We start from the raw sequence: 19916 nt of genomic DNA, 5'->3' as shown, positions 1-19916 counted from the left end.
AATTCATAAGATTTTGGGTGTTGTTGTTGTTACTGTTGTTGTTTGAGACAGGGACTCTCAGCTAGGTGGCAGTGGTGGCACATACCTTTTATCCTAGCACTCAGGGGGGCAGAGACAGGTGGATCTCTGAATTTGAGGCCAGCTTGGTCTACACAGTGAGTTCCAGGACAGCCAGAGCTACATAGAGAAACTCTGCCTCAAACTCCCACCACCCCAAAAAGAGAGGCAGTCAGACAGATAGACAGGGTCTTTTTATGTAGCCCTGGCTGTCCTGGAACTGGACCAGATTGGCTTTGAATTCACAGAGTTTCATCTGCGTCTGCCTCTCGAGCGCTGGCATTAAAGGCATGTACCTCCATGCCTAGGCTACAGGATTCTTATTATCTGGGTTTTTTAATTTTCTATTTTATTAATAGTCTCATCTTTTCCCAAGCTCATCTGTAGCATACTTATCAGCACAAAGAGAATAAAATTGCTGACGCAGAAGAAATTAAGAAGTAGAAAATGAGTCAGTTATTTAGTGGAAATCGGCTCTGATGTGTTGGCATAGTGCAGTTGAGTCACACTGTAGCACTGTGCATTTGACTTAAGTTTCGGTGTTCTTGGTTGAGTCTTTTTCTACTTTGTCCTTTCTCTCTTAGCTAAGGCACAACTTGTGTAAGTGTCTCCTTTGCTTGACCCTGAGAATATGTGTGCCACCTGGGGCATAGGTTGGGGCAAATGCCGACATCACTGTAGGACGTCCTAGGCCCTAGCACTATAGTAAAAGGGGAGGGCATACAACTCTACTGCCTGTTCCTGCTGCTGAGTGCCTGGTCCAGCTTCAGGGCTCCCAAAATGTGAGGACTTTGTCTTAGGACCTAGTAAAGCCTCATTCCAGGATCTTCTCCCAGACTGAAGAGGATTATCGTTCTAAAACGGAAATTCAGTGTGCAACTTGTGCCTGAAGGCAAACACAGACATCCGATGATGTTGAGCTGTTCCTCTGGTTGTTGAGGCTTGACAATGAAAACATCTGACTCACCATGCTGGGCTTGAATAATCACAGAACACATGTCTGAGAACTCGGGCAGGAGAAACTCATAAGCACAGCCTGTGGGAGCCTTCAGCAGCCCGTCCCAGAAGCCTCTGTCATCTCACACTTACCTTACACCAGCTGGCCAATTCCTGTGTCTGTTTGACACTGTAAATAAAGAAGGAGTGATCGACTGTTCTGTTGGAATCCTCCCCTGCAGCACATTCTACCAAACTCCAACAGGTCCTGTCATGACCCACCCTTCCCTCGAGTTTTATGTAGCCTTGGCGGTCCTAGAACTCTCTCTGTAGACCAGGCTGGCCTCAAACTCACGGAGATCTGCCTGCCTCTGCCTCCTGAGTACTGGAATTAAAAGCGTGCACCACCATGACCCAACAATTTCGTTCTTTTTAAACTCACGTTGTTTTTTTTAATTACTAGTTGCCTGTTTCCCACTAAAGTTCTTTGCTCTTGTATCATTTCAGACCTCAGGAAATCAATAAAGAAGAGCTTGAGGGGAATAGCATGAGGTGTGGCAGGAAGCTTGCCAAAGATGGTGAAGTAAGTGTGGCTGTGGTCTGTATGATCTCAGCTTGCTGAGATTCTCTTACGCGCTTTGCTTTACTTTCAGGTGTTTGCAGTTTTTCCTAATATGATATTTAAAAGGGGGCTTGCTGTGGCAAGCCTCAAAAGTAAATAAATACATGTTCTTTTAAAGTAGTTTCAACATAAGGAAGCAGATGTCTGAGGCTCCTGCTTACTAGTATGTCATATCTTGAGAAGACCGTATTTGATCTTGTCTGTACTTTGGTGTCCTGAACAAGGGTTCTAACCACCGTGCTCAGCAGTTACTCAGTCTTGTTTGAAACCATCGAACTTGAATTTAGAGTCCAGAAGAGAAGGTTGAGAAGGTTCCTCTGCAGTACAGAAGTTGAGATTGATTGGTGGGAGGTGTTGCATTGTCTTAGAGGTCTGATTGACAGTTACCCCAACTCAGAGTTGCCTGTCCCCTCAGAGTGCTCTCCACACCGAGAACCGCCTTTGCTCCTTACATGGGAGTGAAAGAAGGAATGTTTACCCGCTGTCTCTGGAGAGCCTGCCTCTGTTGTTCTAAAACCTGCCTGTGCTCCAGTCAATTGATTATGCAGCCTAGCTGTCCCCACTTCTACCCTCAGATTCCAGTCTAGTTTTCCCTGGTCCTTTTCCCCCAAATTTATCTGCACTTTCATCTTTCAGAGGTTATTTCATGCTTGCCTGCAGGGCTGCAGCATGGCACAGCAGGGGTTCTTTATCCCTCATGAACTGCCGCTCCTTCAAAGGAGACGCATCGGGTGCATGGTCATCTGCTCGTTGTCCTGTCACTGTCACTCTGTGTCCCCAGTGATCCTGTGTTCTATGTTACCAAGGCACTCCCCCCCCACTGATGACATCACCTTCAGACTCCATTTCAAGTGTCCCCCACAACTCCTGCTTCTCCTTTCTCTTCCTAGCTCTGTTTTGGACTTGAACATTGTTTACCCCTTGAGATGTACAACTTGTCCTCTCCTTCCTACCCCTCCCTTCCCTTCTTTACTGACTTGTGTTTTGTCTCACCTTAAGCCCTCCCCTTGTTTCTATCCATCCTCTTCTCCTTTTCCCCATTTGATGCTGGGAGACTCATCTCAGCAAGTCCCAGTTCCCAGACTCTGAATGAGTACCATGTTAGGCTGAAATTCTCTTAGAGATCTGTCTTAGTTAGGGTTTCTATTGCTGGATAAACACTGTGACTAAAAGCAACTTGGGGAGGAAAGGATTTATTGTTATTGTTGTAGATGATAGTCCCATCACTGGAAGACGTTGGATAGAAACCCGGAGACAGGAACTGATGCAGAAGCTGTCGAGGAGTGCTGTTTACTGGCTTGTTCATCATGGCCTGCTCAACATACTGTCTTATATCATCCAAGATCACCAGCCCGGGGGTGGCACTACCCACATCAATTGTTAATCAAGAAAATGCCCTACAGGCCACTTTGGTGTGGACGTTTTCTCAATTGAGGTTCCTTCTCAAGTGACTCTGGCTTGTGTCAAGTTGATGTAAAACTAACCAGAACAAGGCCAGAGACAAGCACCCTTCCCAGGGGGGTTTCCTTGGTAATAACCATGGGCTTCACCCAGGTCTGTGGTGCTGCATGGTAGGCCACCTGCCTTTCTCCTGTGACTATTTCCTCCCTGTCTGAAGTGACTCTGCCTTCTCACCTCATCTGATGCTTCCACGGTGCCTTGCCTTTCGCTGTGGCAGGGTCTGTGTACCTTCCTTCCAGCAGTCTGCCAACCTTGATCTGCTGCTGTCTTGAGCTGTCTGTCCTGTCCTTGTCTACCCTCTGATTCCATCTTTTTCTTTTTCTTTTTGTTTTTCAACACCGGGTTTCTCTGTGTAGTACTGGCTGTCCTGGAACTCACTCTGTAGTGTAGAGTGTGAACTCAGATCAGAGGCCTGCCTCTGCCTCCCAAGTGCTGGGATTAAAGGTGTGCACCATGCCCATTGATTACATCTGTTTTAACACTGAGAAACCTGCAGTTCTTACCTCCCTCTGCTGCACCATCCACACTACTCTTTCGGTTTGTAACTGGTCGCTTCAGACTGCTCCTTGGCTGCACAGTATTTCTTCTGACTCCCCTCCAGCCATTCTCACTACAGCGGTGTTGGTATTGATTCATGTTCAAGTGGAGTTCTATTCCTGTTGCTCTTGGCAACAGTAACCTTTTTCACTTATTCCCTATCTCTTTCCACTTGACTCCCAGGACAAATGTTTAGACAGTTGTCTTCCTACATCACTGACTGATCCTCCTAAAGTCTACTAGACTCTCCTCTTCCTTAGCAATATCACTGGAACTGAGGTTCGGTTCTTGGTCCCATATGCTCTTATTTATTCCCTTGATATTACAGCCTGACTGCAGAAGTGGCCCTTGACTCCCACTGGGCATCTTTCTCAGATATCTAGAGCATCTCAGATGGAGGGAGCATCCCTCAATTTTCCCCAGGATTCCTTACCTGGAGATAGTGCCTCTCTCTGTTCATCTGTCATATATGCTCCAAACTGCATGTATATGGATGCCTAATTCTTTCCTTCCACTTGTGGTGTCCGGGAGAAATCCCTCAAGGGTAAATCCTTCAAATGCATTTCATCCCCTCTCCATTAACACTCAGCTCAGGTCACGATCTCTCCTGCCTGGGCTACTGGAGGATCTTCCCACTACATCATACGAATACAATATTCCAGTTTACAGATTCCTCCCAATTTCACTCTTATTTTTTTGTATCCTATCTCCCATGCAACAGCCAAAGTAGTCTGCAAATGTAAGGTAGATCATACTGCTTTCTTTCCTAGAATATTCTCTTAGCCTCCTACACTCACTCTCCCTTATCAGAGACTAGACTGCCCCTTTGGGCGTCTGACTGCCCCTAAACCCATCTCCATCCAGTTCCTGTCGCTGCCTGCCCTGGCCTAGCCATGCAGCCCTTCTCACTGTCTCACTGAGAGACCCAGCATGTTTTCACCAGCAGAGCTTCCCTCCCCAACCAGATCCCCAGTCTGCTCCTTGGCCCAGCCTCTTCCCCAAAGCTCCTTGGACTCCTCCTCACATTGTTCCCCAGGCTCCCTAGTTGTGAATCCCTTCTCTCTGTCACTCTCCCGACCTCTTCTTTCATCCCACATATCCCATCCTCTGTCTACCATAGTAACTTACTGACTGCGGTGCCTCCACTCCCTGGAGTTGAGCCTGGTGTATAACACATGCTCAGTACATATCAGTGAATACTGAGTTACTGTGTAATCCAGGGTGTGCCTGCCTTACTTCCCTCTCTGATTAACTGGTAGCTGTGGAGGTGGTATCTGGAGTGGTTTTCATGTGTCTGGTGGTTGGCTGGAGCATTTTAGAGAGCTTCTAAGTCTAGTATCTTCCACTACAGATGCCAGGCACCCAAGCTGTTCTTACTCAGAACTGCAATGGGAGGCCTGGTTCCCTGGGATGGGACTGCAGTGTGAAGGGAAGTATAGGATAACACTTGGGGAATCTGGCCACAGAGGGTGTCACGTCCAGGGCTGATGTTTTGACAGATCCATATGGGAGAGGCACTGCCAGAAAGTGCTTCCCCTTGCATGTACTTGAAATGAAAGAAACACAAAACAAGAAAAAAAAAACTTGAACTTTTAATTTGTGACTTGCTCATGTGATGATCTGAAATGAATACTTTGTATCTCTTAGTACTGCTGGCGGTGGACAGGTTTTAATTTCGGCTTTGACCTCCTTGTGACTTACACCAATCGGTACATCATTTTCAAACGGAATACACTGAATCAGCCATGCAGTGGATCTGTCAGCTTACAGCCTCGAAGGAGCATAGCATTTAGGTAGGATGACACCCCCACTTCCTACGCCAGCAGAAGGGTAAGAAATGAAATGAAACCTTGATCACCAATTTTGGACTTGGTAAGACACAGTATATGGGAAGCACCAGGAGCTGAGAAAACTCCCATTTCTTTGAATGTTTCTCAGTAAACAAGAATAGAATGTCTTGATTGCCAGGATTAGCAGCTAGAGCAGGAATGATAGACAACTTGATTCTGATCTTGGAACTGTCAGCATGTTATATTCCTATCAAATAAAATGTGCAAACTAGCATGAAACAGGTGTTCGTAGTACCTGCCAAGCATGCTGTGTCCAACGCTGCCTGAAAGCTAAGTAACAATCACTTCCTGGAGGTGGTACTATGGACTGCCAGGAGCAAGTAGCTGACTGATGCTGTTTGCAAAAATCAACTCAAAGGGGCCAAACATAATGGTATGATGTCGTTAAATCTGACACTTGGGAGACAGGGGCAGGCAGATGTTTGTGAGTCTGAGACCAGACTTGTTTACATATGTGAATATATGTAATGAGACCCTGTCTCTAAAACTTCAAAGAGATTATATAAGATCTAAAGTTGTTGACATAATTGGGAGATGATACAGGGCAAAGGCTTGATGACATTTGATTTGGTCTAGACTTCTTTTGTTGGGGGCATTTCTCTGTAGCTTTAGAGCCTGTCCTAGAACTCATTCTGTAGACCAGGCTGGCCTGGAACTCACAGAGATTCACCTGCCTCAGCCTCCCAAGTGCTGGGATTAAAGGTGTGCACCATCACTGCCTGGCCTGGTATAGTCTTCTTTGATGTGATGCCAAAAGCACAGGCTCAAGAAGCATATGTGTCAGTGAGTACCAGTTAGCAGGCCGCTGCAGAAGGGGAGAGGACGTCTGCAAGCAGACCGATCCCTGATGGGATTAGCATTCAGTACACAGCAGACCAAAAACTATGACTGAAAACTGCTAGGTGTGGGAGAGGTTTGTAGTCCTAGCTAAGTATGAGACTGATTACACAGTCCCAGTTCCATGGGTAGTTCTCTTACCGATGACCCAAATCTAGTTCACAACCATCTGTAACTCCAGTTCCAGGGGGACCAGCACCCTCTGTTGGCATCAGTCATGTACTCAGTGCACATATATACAAGCAGGCACCAAAAACCCATACACAAAAAATATATTTTTATGATTAAAAACATACGGATTGAAAGTGGCCAAGGCAGTCATGGAGCTCGCACAAGTCTCTGGATTTAGTCCTGCAGATCCAGCAAAACAAAGCACCAAAGAACTTGCCTAAAATTTCTCCAAAAGGCTGGAAAGATGGCTCATCCAGTACGGTGCTTGCCAGGCAAGCATGGAGGCCTCCTGTCCAGCCTACTTGGCCAAATAGGTAAGCCAAAGGTCTAGAGGAAGGCACCCCATATTGGTATCAAGCCTCTATAATACACATATACATACATATATCCCCACAAACACACACACACAAATTCTCCAAAGAATATATATAAATGTCAGGTGAACAAAAAGATGCTTAATATCGCTAGTCATTTGGAAAATGAAATAAAAAACACAATAAAATGCTGTTTCACATCTTTTATCCAAAACATTAACAAACATGGACAAGGTTGTAGAAGAACCAGATTCTTGTCCTCTGCTGATAACCTTGTACAAAATGCACAATAAGACCCTTTGCAAAAAATAAACACGTTCTTTATGGTCCACCATATCCCCTTAGGGACATTCCAAAAGAGTCGGAAGCAAGGGCTTAGATATTTACACTGTGAGGCTTGCAGCAGCATTGCTCATGGAGGCTAGAGGGTAGAAGCAGCCTGTGTGAGGCTTGACAGATAACTGGGTAAACATGGGTGATAATGTACACACAGCAGAACATGAGTCATCCTTCAAAAGGAGAGTCCCGCAAAGACCCTGTGAAGTGAGTTAAGTGTGTCACAAAAGGACAGCCATCCTGATTCCACTCATGCCTAGAATAGAAGTGTTGATAGGGACAGAAAGTAGGCTGGTGAGCGCCAGTTCTGGGAGAAGAGATTTGAAGATTTGAAGAGTTACTGTTGAATGGGATGGTGTCAGCTGGGAAGGCGGAGATGCTCTGAAGGTGGAGGTGGGATGCCTTTGTAAAGAAATCAAATAGCTTCATGTGCTATGTCTCACCACAGTGACGAAAGGGCACTTCAGATTCGAGACAGGGTTTCTCTGTAGCTTTTTTTGGTTCCTGTCCTGAAACTAGCTCTTCTAGACCAGGCTGGCCTCGAACTCAGAGATCTACCTGCCTCTGCCTCCCGAGTGCTGGGATTAAAGGCGTGCGCCACCACCGCCCGACTTTTCAGAGTTATTTTTATATAATAATTAGAACAACACAGGTTAGAAATCTGACTGGAGCTAATGTAACATTTTGAAAAGACTTTAAAATTCTTTATAAAGGACTCATCTTGTGTTGAGCACACTCCTGTAATCCCATCACTCAGGAGGTGGAAGCAGAAAGATCATGGTTGAAGGCCAGCCTGAGCTACATAATGAGACCTGTTCCTAAAAACCAAAGGTTGGAGCTGTAGCTGTAGCATGTTTGCCTAGGCCTGGACTCAGTCTGCAGCCTTACCAAAAATAAGACTTCCTGGAAATATAGAAGGAGAAAAAAATAGAGTGAGGAAGGATTTGTTTATATTTGTCTTCACTTAAACATTGATTTTTTTTTTAAATTCTAGATTGCGATTGGCTTCTTTTGACAGTAGTGGAAAACTCATATGCAGTCGAGCAACTGGCTACCAAATACTGACACTTGAAAAAGACCAGGTATGTGTGCTTGTGTGCTTGCCACTTTACTACATCATATGTGTGCTTGGATTCTTTGAAGCTCTTAAAACTGACATTAAATGACAATATTTTGATGTGAAAATTTGTTAATTTTTTTTTCAAAGTAAAGGTGAAAATATCCTGGTCACCTCTGCAGAGCTCGGTCGACTCCAGCTCTGTAGATCTGGGGTCCTCTGCAGAGTTCGGTTGACTCCAGCACTCTAGATAAACCCAAAATGCTGTACTAAAATCTAAAGTGTTTTGAACACCACAGGGAGCATTCCATCATGAAACAATATTTTCAATAAATGATGCATAAAATTATATTGAGTCCGTATATATGCATATATGTATGAAATACAAATGAATCTGTGTAGACTTAAGATGTTCTAAAATCTGCTTCTCTGGACTCTATCTACCCTTTGAAACTGGATGAGACCACAGAAACAAAAAGATCACCTGGCCAGTTGATGGTAGCACATGCCTTTAATCCCAGCACGTGGGTGGCAGAGGCAGATAGATCTTTGTGTGTTCGAGGCCAGCCTTAGAAGTCTATAAATCAAATTTTGGGAACAGCCAGAGCTGTTATACAGAGAAACCCTGTCTCAAAAAACAAAACAAACAAACAAAAAGTCATCTGAGGGGAAAGAGTGGGCAGTAAGGAAATGATGACTTTGGTATCCTCTTCACAAAGCCCTGCACCTGGATGTTTATTCCCACTCTCACATCCTGAGGATGCCTGACCACCCTCTAGTGCTCCTGGGTAGGAAGAGGATAGACATCCATAATATTCTCCATATTCTCTGCAGTCATCTTTCATGTCATATATCCAAATGCTTGTATAAGTTTTGAAATGTTAGGATGAGAAAGTAAATTGTTTTCAGAAACAAAAATGAAAGTGCTAAATGGTGAGGAAGTTTGTTTCCTTTAGAAGCCTACCACACTAAAAATGGGGTCCTGTTTCAGAAAGGACTTAGAGCCCTTGTTTCCTCAGCTGGAGGGGCCAGCCTGAGGGACCATGGAGAATCAATACTGAGCCTTCACGTGCCTTAGGAACCTCTCACACAGTCCCACTGTGCACTTCTGCTGCTGCCTCAGCTCATGGCAGAGGGCGTGGCTTATGTGAGAGAGGCCCTGAGCGCTACTACTACTGCGGACGCAGGCATGGCAAATAGGATGTGGGAATGTCCTTTTCAACAGCTATGGAACGAGGGCCCTCAAATCCCTGTCTTCCTACACTAAAGTTCCCTGTTGGCCCTGGGACTAAATGAGCATTGTCTGTCTTTACTGTCTATCTAGAACTTCATAACAAACAGCCACAGCTCAAAGCAGCCAGAAAGCTAAAAGGCTCCAGGCCAAGTTAATCATACCTACCCATTTTATTTGCCCAGTGCTTTTGCTCCTACTGCATGCGGAGTCCTATTCCTGTGGTGGAGGAAATCCACATGAGCGTGTGTTAGTGTAGTCTAGTAGAAGAAGCATTCTGGCATGATCCCAGAGCACTGTGTGATGTTGAGGGTTGAGATAGATGTGATAGCTGACAATTCAGAAGGAGAAGCCCTAACCCATGCTTCAGGGTTGGAGGTGTCGTGACTGACAGCTCAGGGAAAAGTTGTGCTGAAAACGTGAGCAGAAGATGCCTCAGTGAGTGAGGCAGGAGAGCTGCTGGTCGCTTTAGGACTGAAAGGAAGTGAAGAGAGTTCAGTACAGGTAGATAGAGCTGGCGTGATGGACTGCAGGCGAAGGCTTTTAGTTGGTTACTTGTGTGCTTTCCCTGTGTTACAGGTGTTAGCACTAGAAAAAATAGAAAATAGAATAATTTAGATCACTCATCTTAACTGTGTAAAAGTTGTCTTAACGTTTTTACTACAAGAAAAACATACACATCCACATACATTTTTCTATTATTTATTTGTGTGTTTCTTTGTTTTAGTCCAGACTGGCTCTAATTGGTCATTCTCCTGCCTCAGTCTTCTGACTACCTGTATTACAAGTGTGTGCCACTACTCCTAGCAGCACATGCGTATCCTAGTGGCCAGGTTGCAACCCTCTGAGCAGCAGAGGAGCATGCATCCGGTGGAGTAATGCATTCATTCTGCTCTCTTACTTGATGTGGAAAGTGAATTTGGGGCTGGAGAGGTGACTTGGTGGTTCAGAGTTCCTGCTGCTCTTGCGGAGGACATGAGTCCAGTTCCCAGCACCTATGTTTGACACCTCACACCTGTCTGTAACTCTAGGTCCAGGGATCAAGTGTTCTATTCTGACTCCTTAGGGCACAGTCAGGCACACACAAACATAGGAAATAGATAAGTCAGGGAGGGAGGGAGGGGGGGGGGGGGGGGGGGGGGGGGGGGGGGGGGGGGGGGGGGGGGGGGAGGGGGGGGGGGGGGGGGGGGGGGGGGGGGGGGGGGGGGGGGGGGGGGGGGGGGGGGGGGGGGGGGAGGGGGGGGGGGAGGGAGAGAAGGAAGGAAGGAAGGAAGGAAGGAAGGAAGGAAGGAAGGATTGAATTGTGTTGGCCTCAATTTTCATTTGTTTGATTACCAGTATCATTGGATTTTTGTTTGCTCCTTGACTTCCTGTGTAAACCGATGAATCAGAGGACATGTACTTGGTTTCATTATAAAACTATTTGTGTCACTGTCCCACTAAGCCCCGGCCTGAGTATGTGTTATAATCAAAGACTGCTGTGTCAGATAGGCGCTAAATAAAAGAATAAATAACCTGGGAGACATCAGGAACAGGGTGGGAGATGAAGGCCGTGAGCGGAAGCATAGGACGGGTGCCTTGGAAAGAAAGAGTTGCTGCTGCTGCTCTCCTGAAGGCTCCAGTGGAGGTTAGAGGGGCATGGGTTTAAACACGGGGTGAGGTAGCTCCCTGCACATACAGCAGACTGTGGGCTCCTTTGTCTGGAAGAAGGCCCCGCTGTAGAAAGGACCTGTTGTGTGTGCTGCTGCCATGCAAGGCCAGAGTGGACCAGCGGGACCCTCACCATGCAACTGTTTCAGTGGAGTCTACAGGGCGGAGTTAAAAAGGTTGAGGATGCTGGAAGCCATCTTGTGCGGTAGGAATTGGAGACCAGGGATTAATGTATCTTACCCAAAGATTGATGTGTACTTTTGGCTTCAATCAATGTCCACATCGGCTTCCTCTTTTCCATGGAGTTAGCCCTTTGACCTACCTGAGGCCAGTTTTAACTGCACTCAGACCCCTGACATCATGTTTTTATCAGGGCTTTTATTTTTTTATGTTTGTTTTTTGTCAGTGCACAACTGTGATTTTTTTCTTAATCATCAATGTGTGTGGCTTCAAGATTATTAAGTTAGGAAAGTGATGTAAAAGTTTAGTAAACCTATATTCAAATTGAAGGGACAAGTTTTGCCCAGGGCAAATGTCAGATGTGTGCTGACATTCTTTTGGCAAAAGTTTTCCCATCTGCCAGTATGACAGTGTCCTGATTTTACTCCCTGAGATTTTCCTGAATACTGCCTTCCCTTTTGGGGTGAGTACAGAGAGATTGTGGCCTATATTTGAATAAAATTTCTATACATTTACCTAAATTTATGTTCTTAAACACACACCCCCAATACAAAGTTGTATTTTTCTTAGCAGTAGTAACACACCTTTAACCCCAGGACTTGGGAGGCAGATCTTGGCAGATCTCTGTGTGTTCGAGACATACCTGGTCTACAGAAGGAGTTCCAGGACAGCCAGAGCTACATAGTGAAACCCCCAACAAAGTTCTACTCTTTAAGCCTACTTTGGTCAGTCGGTTGCATAAGTTGATCTTCATAGAAACTGGTATTTCATACTCCCTTTAAACAGTGCTTACAGCATCTCCAAAATATATAGAACAACATGACAAAGGCCTGAAGCACATGGACTGTCCCTCAGGGCTAGGTATAGAAATGTCATTTCAGTGTTGCTTCTTTAAGGACTTACTCTGCTCTCTGGTCATGGGACAGATCTGTGAGGTCCAGAGAGATCCAAAGCATCAGAGGTCCCCTTGTGGCTCTCATCACCTTTGTTTCATGTGCATAGATGTAGATGAACCCAAAATGCTTGTACATGATATACTTTGTATGTGATGTGTTCTAGGCACGGTGGGGGATTTAGATGAGGGCGGGAACTGCTTGGTGATGACAGCAGTGACTCTGCCTTAGTCCCGTGATTGGTACCAGTGTATTAAAAACTGAAGCCAAGTGAGCAGTTCACTGTGCACAGGGGACTTGTATGTTGGTTGTTTCAGGTGTTGGAGGTTGAAACTAGAGCCCTGTGCATGCTAGACTAAAGTAGTGATGAGCTCAGAATGTGCTGAGTGTGAGTGTGCTCTGCCTTTGAGCTGTGTGCCCTGCTTGATAGAGAATAGCTGCCCTGTTGAGTAGCTTGCTCTGTCTGTCAGCCTTAGTTCTCAGTGTGGGGTTAAACAGTGAGGAAACTGCAGGTAACAAGCTCATAAATGTGTCTACGATTAGAGCTGTGGTGAGTGCCTCACCCCGCGCTGCCTTCTTACTCCGCAGCTGGACTTACAGATGTTGTGAAATGTTGCTGTCTAGCTGTCTTAACCCACACGTCTGTCTTATAGGAGCAAGTGGTGATGAACTTGGACAGCAGGCTTCTCGTCTTCCCTTTGTATATCTGCTGTAACTTCCTGTACATATCACCAGAAAAAAGAACTGAAAGTCACCGTCACCCAGAAAACCCAGGAAACTGAAGGAAGCACTCCGTGGGAAGAGGAGCACTCTGAAAACTGTCGAGGGCAGCTTTAACGTCACAGCCTCCTGCGTTCATGTCCAAGGTGGCTAACAGTGCTGGGCCCTTATGGACTTCATGGACGCTGCAGGGGATGTCCTCACCCGCACACATCTCTATGCACATGTGCAAACGTATTGTAAACTAAGGCAGTACCTGTCAAACCATGTGTGTTAAAAGGACATCAACTCTCGCTTTAATTTAGTAGCAGTAGAAAATTGCTTTAGGTAAATTTCTCATTTCTTTGCAACAAAATATAGATTGAATTTTGAGCTTGAATTACCTGCCCGATGTAAGTGAGCTTCGCCTTTTCATCTGTAAATCTGTTCTGTTTTGTTAAAGAGACTGCTAGGGGCATAGCTTGAATGGCCAGGTATAAATGCTCTTTCAGCTGGTGCCCTTAACGCCATCTTTTAGGTTTTCAGTAGCTTGTTGAGACTTCTGCTGAGTCTGAGACCTTCCAGTCTCGCCGCTTTCCCATCAGATTCTTCTCGTGGTTTGGGAGACTAGGCTTAGGAACTGTTTCTATTTCATTTTGGTTTGTTTTTGTTTTTAATCTAAATTCGGGCATTTTTCATATTTTTTAAACTTTAACTTTCCTACAATTTTAAATGACAAAACAACAATCAGCTTTAGGACTTGAAATAAACTTGAATAAGGGAAATCTGTTTGATTCTGAGGATATTCCTTCGCCTTATGTGCGCAGTCTTGTCTGACTTTCTGTGTTCTCTGTTATGAGTTATTTATGTAGAATACTGCATTTTCAAATATTTCGTGTTCTCTGGTCGTTGGAATTTATGTTCAAATTTTAGTTGGGAATCTTGTTTCCTACTTAAGCTCAGGACTTTCTAACCTCTGAACTGAGTGCCTTTGAGTCACACATGCAAACGGATTCATGGTGAATGTACGGGAGGAGCTGGAGCAAAGCCTTCGTGCTAGAACAACCTATTTTTGTCAAGAATGAGATGTATGCTGTCATGATTTGTATACGTTGGTTCTTTGTGTTTATTGCTATTTTGAAAATAGCCACTCTCATTTTCCTCCAGTCAGAGTAAGTGCTTTTGTGGTTGATGTATGTTTTTAGTATTTTTTTTTAAATTGGAATCATTTTTATGTATCTGTTCAAATAAAATGATCATTTGGAAAAGGAATACGCTCCTGTTTGAAGATGGACTCGAAAACCTCACCTGAAACAAGGATTCTCTTTTCCTCTAAAAGTTCAGTTTTTTCCCAAGTATTTGGTTCTTTGTGTTTATTTTGTTTTAAAGCAGAATTCTGTTAGAGATCAAGAAAAAACAACTGAACTGGAAGACTGAATCACAGTGGCTTCTGGGAAAAGGAGCTAGAGAAGCCTTGCTCTGAGGCAGAGGGCGCCAGGCATGCTCTCTGTGGGGTCTGCGGGAAGGTCACCTGGGTCAGTGGAACTAGCAACTTCAGATTTGGTCGCTTCGTTTTTATTTGTTTGTTTTTGTTTTGTTTTTCAAGACGGGGTTTCTCTGTGTAGCAATCCCAGCTGACCTGGAACTTTGTAGACCAGGCTGACCTTGAACTCAAAGAGATCTGCCTCTGCCTCCAAGCTGTGTTTGAAGGTGTGTTCCACCACCTCCCAGCTTGACTGTTTCTAAAAAACAAGTGAACTAAAACACAGAAAACAAGAAAGGCCGGGTTCTCCCTCAGGTGGCAGACAGGCTGAGAGCTGAGGATCATAAGTGCCTGCTCCCACCTGCTCCTAGCTTTGGCTTCCTGGCGGTCTTTCTTTCCTAGTAATATGTCATTACGATCACAAATTATCCTTGTTTTGTCAACATTTAACTACTCTGAATGCCTTATCCCCCAGAATTGTGATGTGAAGATTTCTACAGCAGTGGTTGAGTCAGTACAGGCTACACTTGTGTACACCTGGCTGGGATTTCCTCTCCCGCTGCTGTTTTCTTTCTGCAGCATAAGAAATCCTTTATTCTTTATATATTAAGAAAACATCCTGGCAGTGGTGGTGCACGCCTAATCCCAGTGCTCAGGAGACAGAAGCAGACGGATCTCTGTGAGTTCAAGATCAGGCTGGTCTACAGAGCAAGTTCCAGGACAGCCTGGAGTACACAGAGAAACCTGTCTCAAAAACAAAACAAACAGCACACGCCTGTAATCCTAGCACACAAGAGGCTGAGGCAGGAGGATCACAAGATTGTGGACAGCCTGGGCTGCATTGCAAGACCCTTTAAAACAAACAAAAATTATACTCAGATATGTCTTTATAAACCTTGGGAACTAAAGTGTGAATATATCAACAAGGAAGATGACTTCCTTTTGCTGGTCAGGTTGTCAGCTTATAAAGTGTAAGCGGTTTCAGGTGAGGACGGGAGGCCACCATGTGTGGGGCTTTGCCCTGCCAGCTCTTGCTGTGTATATATAGCCTCTGCCAAGTTTTGTTATGATTTTGTTTTCTATTAACTGTTAAATAACTGGTTATTTATTCAGCAAAGAAGAAAATATAGTTTAATACTGAATTATTATTATTAATTTTTGTTCGTTTGTTTTTCAAGACAGGGTTTCTCTGTGTAACAGCCCTGGCTGCCCTGGAACTAGCTCTTATAGACCAGGCTGGCCTCGAACTCATAGAGATCTGCCAGCCTCTGCCTCCCAAGTGCGGGGATTAAGAGTGTGCGCCACCACTGCCCAGCGCATTTTTCTTTTTCCAATCAATCCCTGTATTATCCCAAAATGTTCTCTGAAGAAACCCAAGTCTACTTCTCTCTCATCCCTGAAGCTCTGCAGAGGCTCCACGTATGCCCTGAGGTAGCCCGAGGTCCCACCTCTACACATCTTTCTCACCTCCTGCCCTTCCCCTGCAGTGAGCAGAGACCCCTCCCCCAGCACACATTTCCCCTTGTCTTCTGGCTGATTTCCTTCCGGAAGCTCCTCTGCACGACCTTTCCCCTCAGCAGCGGGCAGGTGGTTGCCATTCTGCCTTCCTGCTGTCACGTGGCACGTGACACACTTCCGCAGCACTTCCTTTTCTGTATCCCTCAGACCTACCAGCCGCTCAGACTCGTGCCTTTTTTTACTGTTGAGTCCTCTGATAATTAGGTGTGCAGTCAGGGTGACTAGTATGACTGATCATTGTGACACTTTGTTCTCTGGTGTTGCCGAGGCCACACTCCTTACAGTTGAGCCCTAGAGTGTCAGTGAACTCTATTTCTCATGCACATTCACACACAGACAGTCCCAAACTCACTTCCCCAACCACTTCTTTTCATTTTTTAAAGGTTGATATTTGTGTATGAATGTTTTCCCTGGACTGCACCTTGTGTGTGCTTGATGTTAGGCATCGATCTCCTGGACCTGGAGTCATGGATGTTTGTGAACCACCATATGGCTGAACCAGGACCCCTGGAAGAGCAGTCAGTGCTCTTAACCACTGAGACATCTCTCCAGCCCTTTAGACAGACTGTCAAGATAGGCCAGTGTCCCCTGCTCTAGTCATCTCTGGGCCATGGACCAGATGACGCAGATCACCTTCTGAGATGATTCAAAACTAGCTGTCTGTTGCATGACTTTGGAGAAACAAAATGGTTAGTGTTGCTTGTTACTAATGGTTAGTGTTGATTGCTACCTTGATGGGGTTTAGAATCACCGTGGCGACAAACCAGAGCTTATTTCTTTATGAGGGATTATATCTATATAAGATTGAGGTGTGGAGGATGATATATATATGCGTCAGGGTCTTGAACTGCACAAAAAAAAAAAAGGATAAAGGCTGAACACAAGCATCCATCACTCTCTGCTTCCTGACTACAGATGTGGTGTAACCAGCCACCTCAAGATCCCGCTGCTATTATCTGCCATGATGAGGTCTTCTGTGAGCCAGAACAAACCCTTTCTTCTTTAAGTTGCTTTTGCTAGGATTTTGTCACAGCAGCAGCAACAACAAAAATAACTACTGCAGACATGATCTGAGCAAACATCAGTTCAGCCCAGATGCGGCACTGATAAGAACTAGTTAAGTTATAAGAACTAGTTAGGAATTAGCCTAAGCTACAGAAGTCTCCGTGTCACTATTTGGGAGCTGGCTGATGGAACAGGAAAAGACTCATTGCAAACCCCAGTGGGTTGACCGGGGTTAATTACAGGAACATGACAGCTCATGAAAGGTCTGCATCCCTGGAGTTCCCTGCACAACTCATAGTCAGCGCTCAGGAGACTCAGGAGGATTGTCTCCAGCTCAAAGACAGCCTGAGTGCCAGGCGGTGGTGGCTCATGCCTTTAATCCCAGCACTTAGGAGGCAGAGGCAGGTGGGTTTCTGTGAGTTCAAGGCCAGAAGTGCAGACCCCAATTCAGTGCCTGAGACCAGAGTGTCAGCAGAGCTTTGCTCTCTGCAGCTCTCCATGAAGAACCCACTGCCCGTCCTTGCAGCTTCTGTTGCTGTCGTCCTGGCGTCAGGCCCCTACCTCTGAGGTCTCAGGACCTGCTCCCCATGTCCCCCTTTCTCTGCCTTCCTGTAGATCATCAGGAAGTCCTGGGTCGTTGAGGGCAGCCTCCTCATCTGCTCATCCTTACACATAGGGCAGCATCCACAGGCTTCTTTGCTGGTCTCTTTACGAATAAGCCATTCTCGCTCCTTCTCAGAACTCTGTCCCCGTGGATTCTGATATACTGTGCTACGGTAGTGTTTCCATACTTGACAACTGTGGTTGGCTTCCTTGCAGACCGTTCCTCTTCTGAGTTAAGTCCACTTGCCCCCTGGGGCCACCCTTGGTCTCCCCACTTGGGGCCACCCTTGGTCTCAGGACAATCTCCTGAGCTCCTGTGATTCCTAAATCCTTCGCCTATCTTCTTTGTGACCTCTTCCCCAGGTCTTGGGTTCTGTCTGCATTTAGTCAAATGCCTGCCCCAAATGTCTATTTAGATGTCATACTTTTTCTCTTTTTCTTTTTTATGTGTGTGTGTGAGTATGAGAGAGAGAGAGAGAGAGAGAGAGAGAGAGAGAGAGAGAGAGAGAGAGAGAGAGAACAGAATCTTAACCATGTATCCCATGTATCTTTTGTTGGCCTAGAATTTGGTATGTAGACCAGGCTGGTCTGGAATTCATGAAGATCCACTTGTTTCTGATTCCAGAGTGCTGGGCTGGAAGCATTTGCCACCATGCCTGGCTTGTGTTCAACTAATAAAATAGAATTCAGGTTTTCCCACAAGCTAAAGAATAATCAGGTTTTCAGACTGGAGTAAGCATACACAGAAAGAGCTCCCCTGAAGTGATAGGGAGGCATTTAGGGGCAAGAGTCCTCACACGGTAAAGGCCGCACCCTTTCCTTGCCCTCTGCGTCTTCCATATGGACAGCATCATGTCGTGAGTGTTGCAAACAGACCAACCCTTACTTTCTCAATAAGTGTTGTCAAAAAGTATGTACTCAACTGGTGAGGTGGCTAAGCAGGTAAAGGTATTGGCATGGCACCTGTATGCACATGTGTGTGCATATGTGTGAGAAAACGTGTATTCACACCATAATGCCTAACACATAACAGAGTGGGTAATCCTAACTCTCAGGAATATTTTTCCCAGAAACCCTCCTGGATCAGATTAGGCGGAATGGCCTTTTACCCTTTCTAACACACTGGACGTTATCTTCTCTTACCACATTATGGAAACATCCCGTACCTACGTCCATAGTTAAGAATGCAAGCCTCTTAAAGGCGGAGACAAGGCTGTTCATCCCCCCCCCCCTTTTTTGTTTTAGAGCAGTGGCCAACACGCAACAGGCATTCAAAAAAAGTTTATTAAGCCAACTTCCATCATACTTCCCAACCGTTTCTGAAAGTCAGATGAGATTTCCTGAAGTGTTTTTAAAAGGCTCTAGCAGGCCCAAGCATGGCAAATATGGTGCTAACAGGTTTTGTCTCTTACCCTCCTCTCCCTCACTGAAAACCGTTAGCTATATTCCCAAAGCCTGTCCCCAATGTCTGTTCCCGTATTTGGCCACTGACTCTTTCCTGCAATCAGAATTCATTGATTAATGCCCAATCAGGATTTACCAACTCAGCCTGAGACTTCACCTTTTCCTCCTTAAAACCCCCTCCTGCAGAAACACCTGCTACTGTGGCTACTGCCTTTGCAGCCCCTGAGGCAACCCCCCTCCCAGGGGAATAAATCTCCTTTGGGCTGAGAATTTGGTGTCTGGGTGTGTCCTGTAAGGACTGCAGGGTGGGGGCGGGGTAGGGGCGACGTCTTTGATTAACTACCAGTTTGTTTTTCTCCTACACCTCCAATGCACAGCCTTTAGCTTCCTCTAATTCCCCTATCTTCGTTATGGACAGTGACTTCAACTGTTAGTAGTGTTTATCCCTAAATCTTCCTTCTCAAAGACCGAGACTCCTGAGCCTTTAAACCCTCTCTTCTGTACCTTGACACACATTATGTCATAATCCCAATATGGAATCAGGTCTCATGGTGGAAATTTTAGTTTAGTTGGGAACCAGTATTAAGGAGGCTGCATCAAAATCTGTATTTTTTTTTTTAAATTTACATGATGACTATAGAGCAAGGGAGGCATTTTCCTTATTTTTGTGCATCATAAGGTTTGAAGGTTATGGAAGTTTCTGGAGGGTCCTTTGAGGAAATAGAACAGGATATTAGAGCCTTTTACGCATGAAAGGCCATAGCTGGGACTAGGAGACGGCAGAGTGCAGGGGTGCTGTCAGGGGGCTCCTGACCGCCAGCTCCAAGGGATACAAGCCTTCTAGCCTCAGGAGACACCCACGTACATATAAAAATAAAACAATAAAACTTCTTAAAACCGCCACAGCAGTTTAGGACACAATCTCAATGTTGTCATCTGAGGAAACATAAAGCTGACAGCGACCTTTGGTGTATTGTTTCTTATGAGAGTTTCCGGGCAAAAGTAACTACGGGTTTCTAGTGGTTGTTCATGCCATTTAGAACTCCCAACACTTGGGAGGCAAAAGGCAGGT

General features: G+C 45.5%; 1 protein-coding gene across 1 annotated transcript in view; it reads left to right on the top strand.

The window, feature by feature from the left end:
- Gmcl1 (germ cell-less 1, spermatogenesis associated) overlaps positions 1-13494 on the top strand; it is a 44871-nt gene extending 31377 nt beyond the window's left edge. The window contains exons 11-14 of the mRNA XM_050165416.1: positions 1501-1576; positions 5261-5406; positions 8116-8203; positions 12786-13494. Coding sequence (XP_050021373.1) covers positions 1501-1576; positions 5261-5406; positions 8116-8203; positions 12786-12914 — 439 coding nt within the window. The 3' untranslated portion in view covers positions 12915-13494. The remainder of the gene's footprint in view (positions 1-1500; positions 1577-5260; positions 5407-8115; positions 8204-12785) is intronic.
- Positions 13495-19916: the final 6422 nt, after the last annotated feature.

The sequence above is a fragment of the Alexandromys fortis genome, unplaced genomic scaffold, assembly GCF_014885135.2.
Source record: "Alexandromys fortis isolate MF-2015 unplaced genomic scaffold, M_Fortis_MF-2015_v1.1 scaffold_158, whole genome shotgun sequence".
Classification (NCBI taxonomy): Eukaryota; Metazoa; Chordata; class Mammalia; order Rodentia; family Cricetidae; genus Alexandromys; species Alexandromys fortis.
This window is presented reverse-complemented; position numbering and strand designations above follow the sequence as displayed.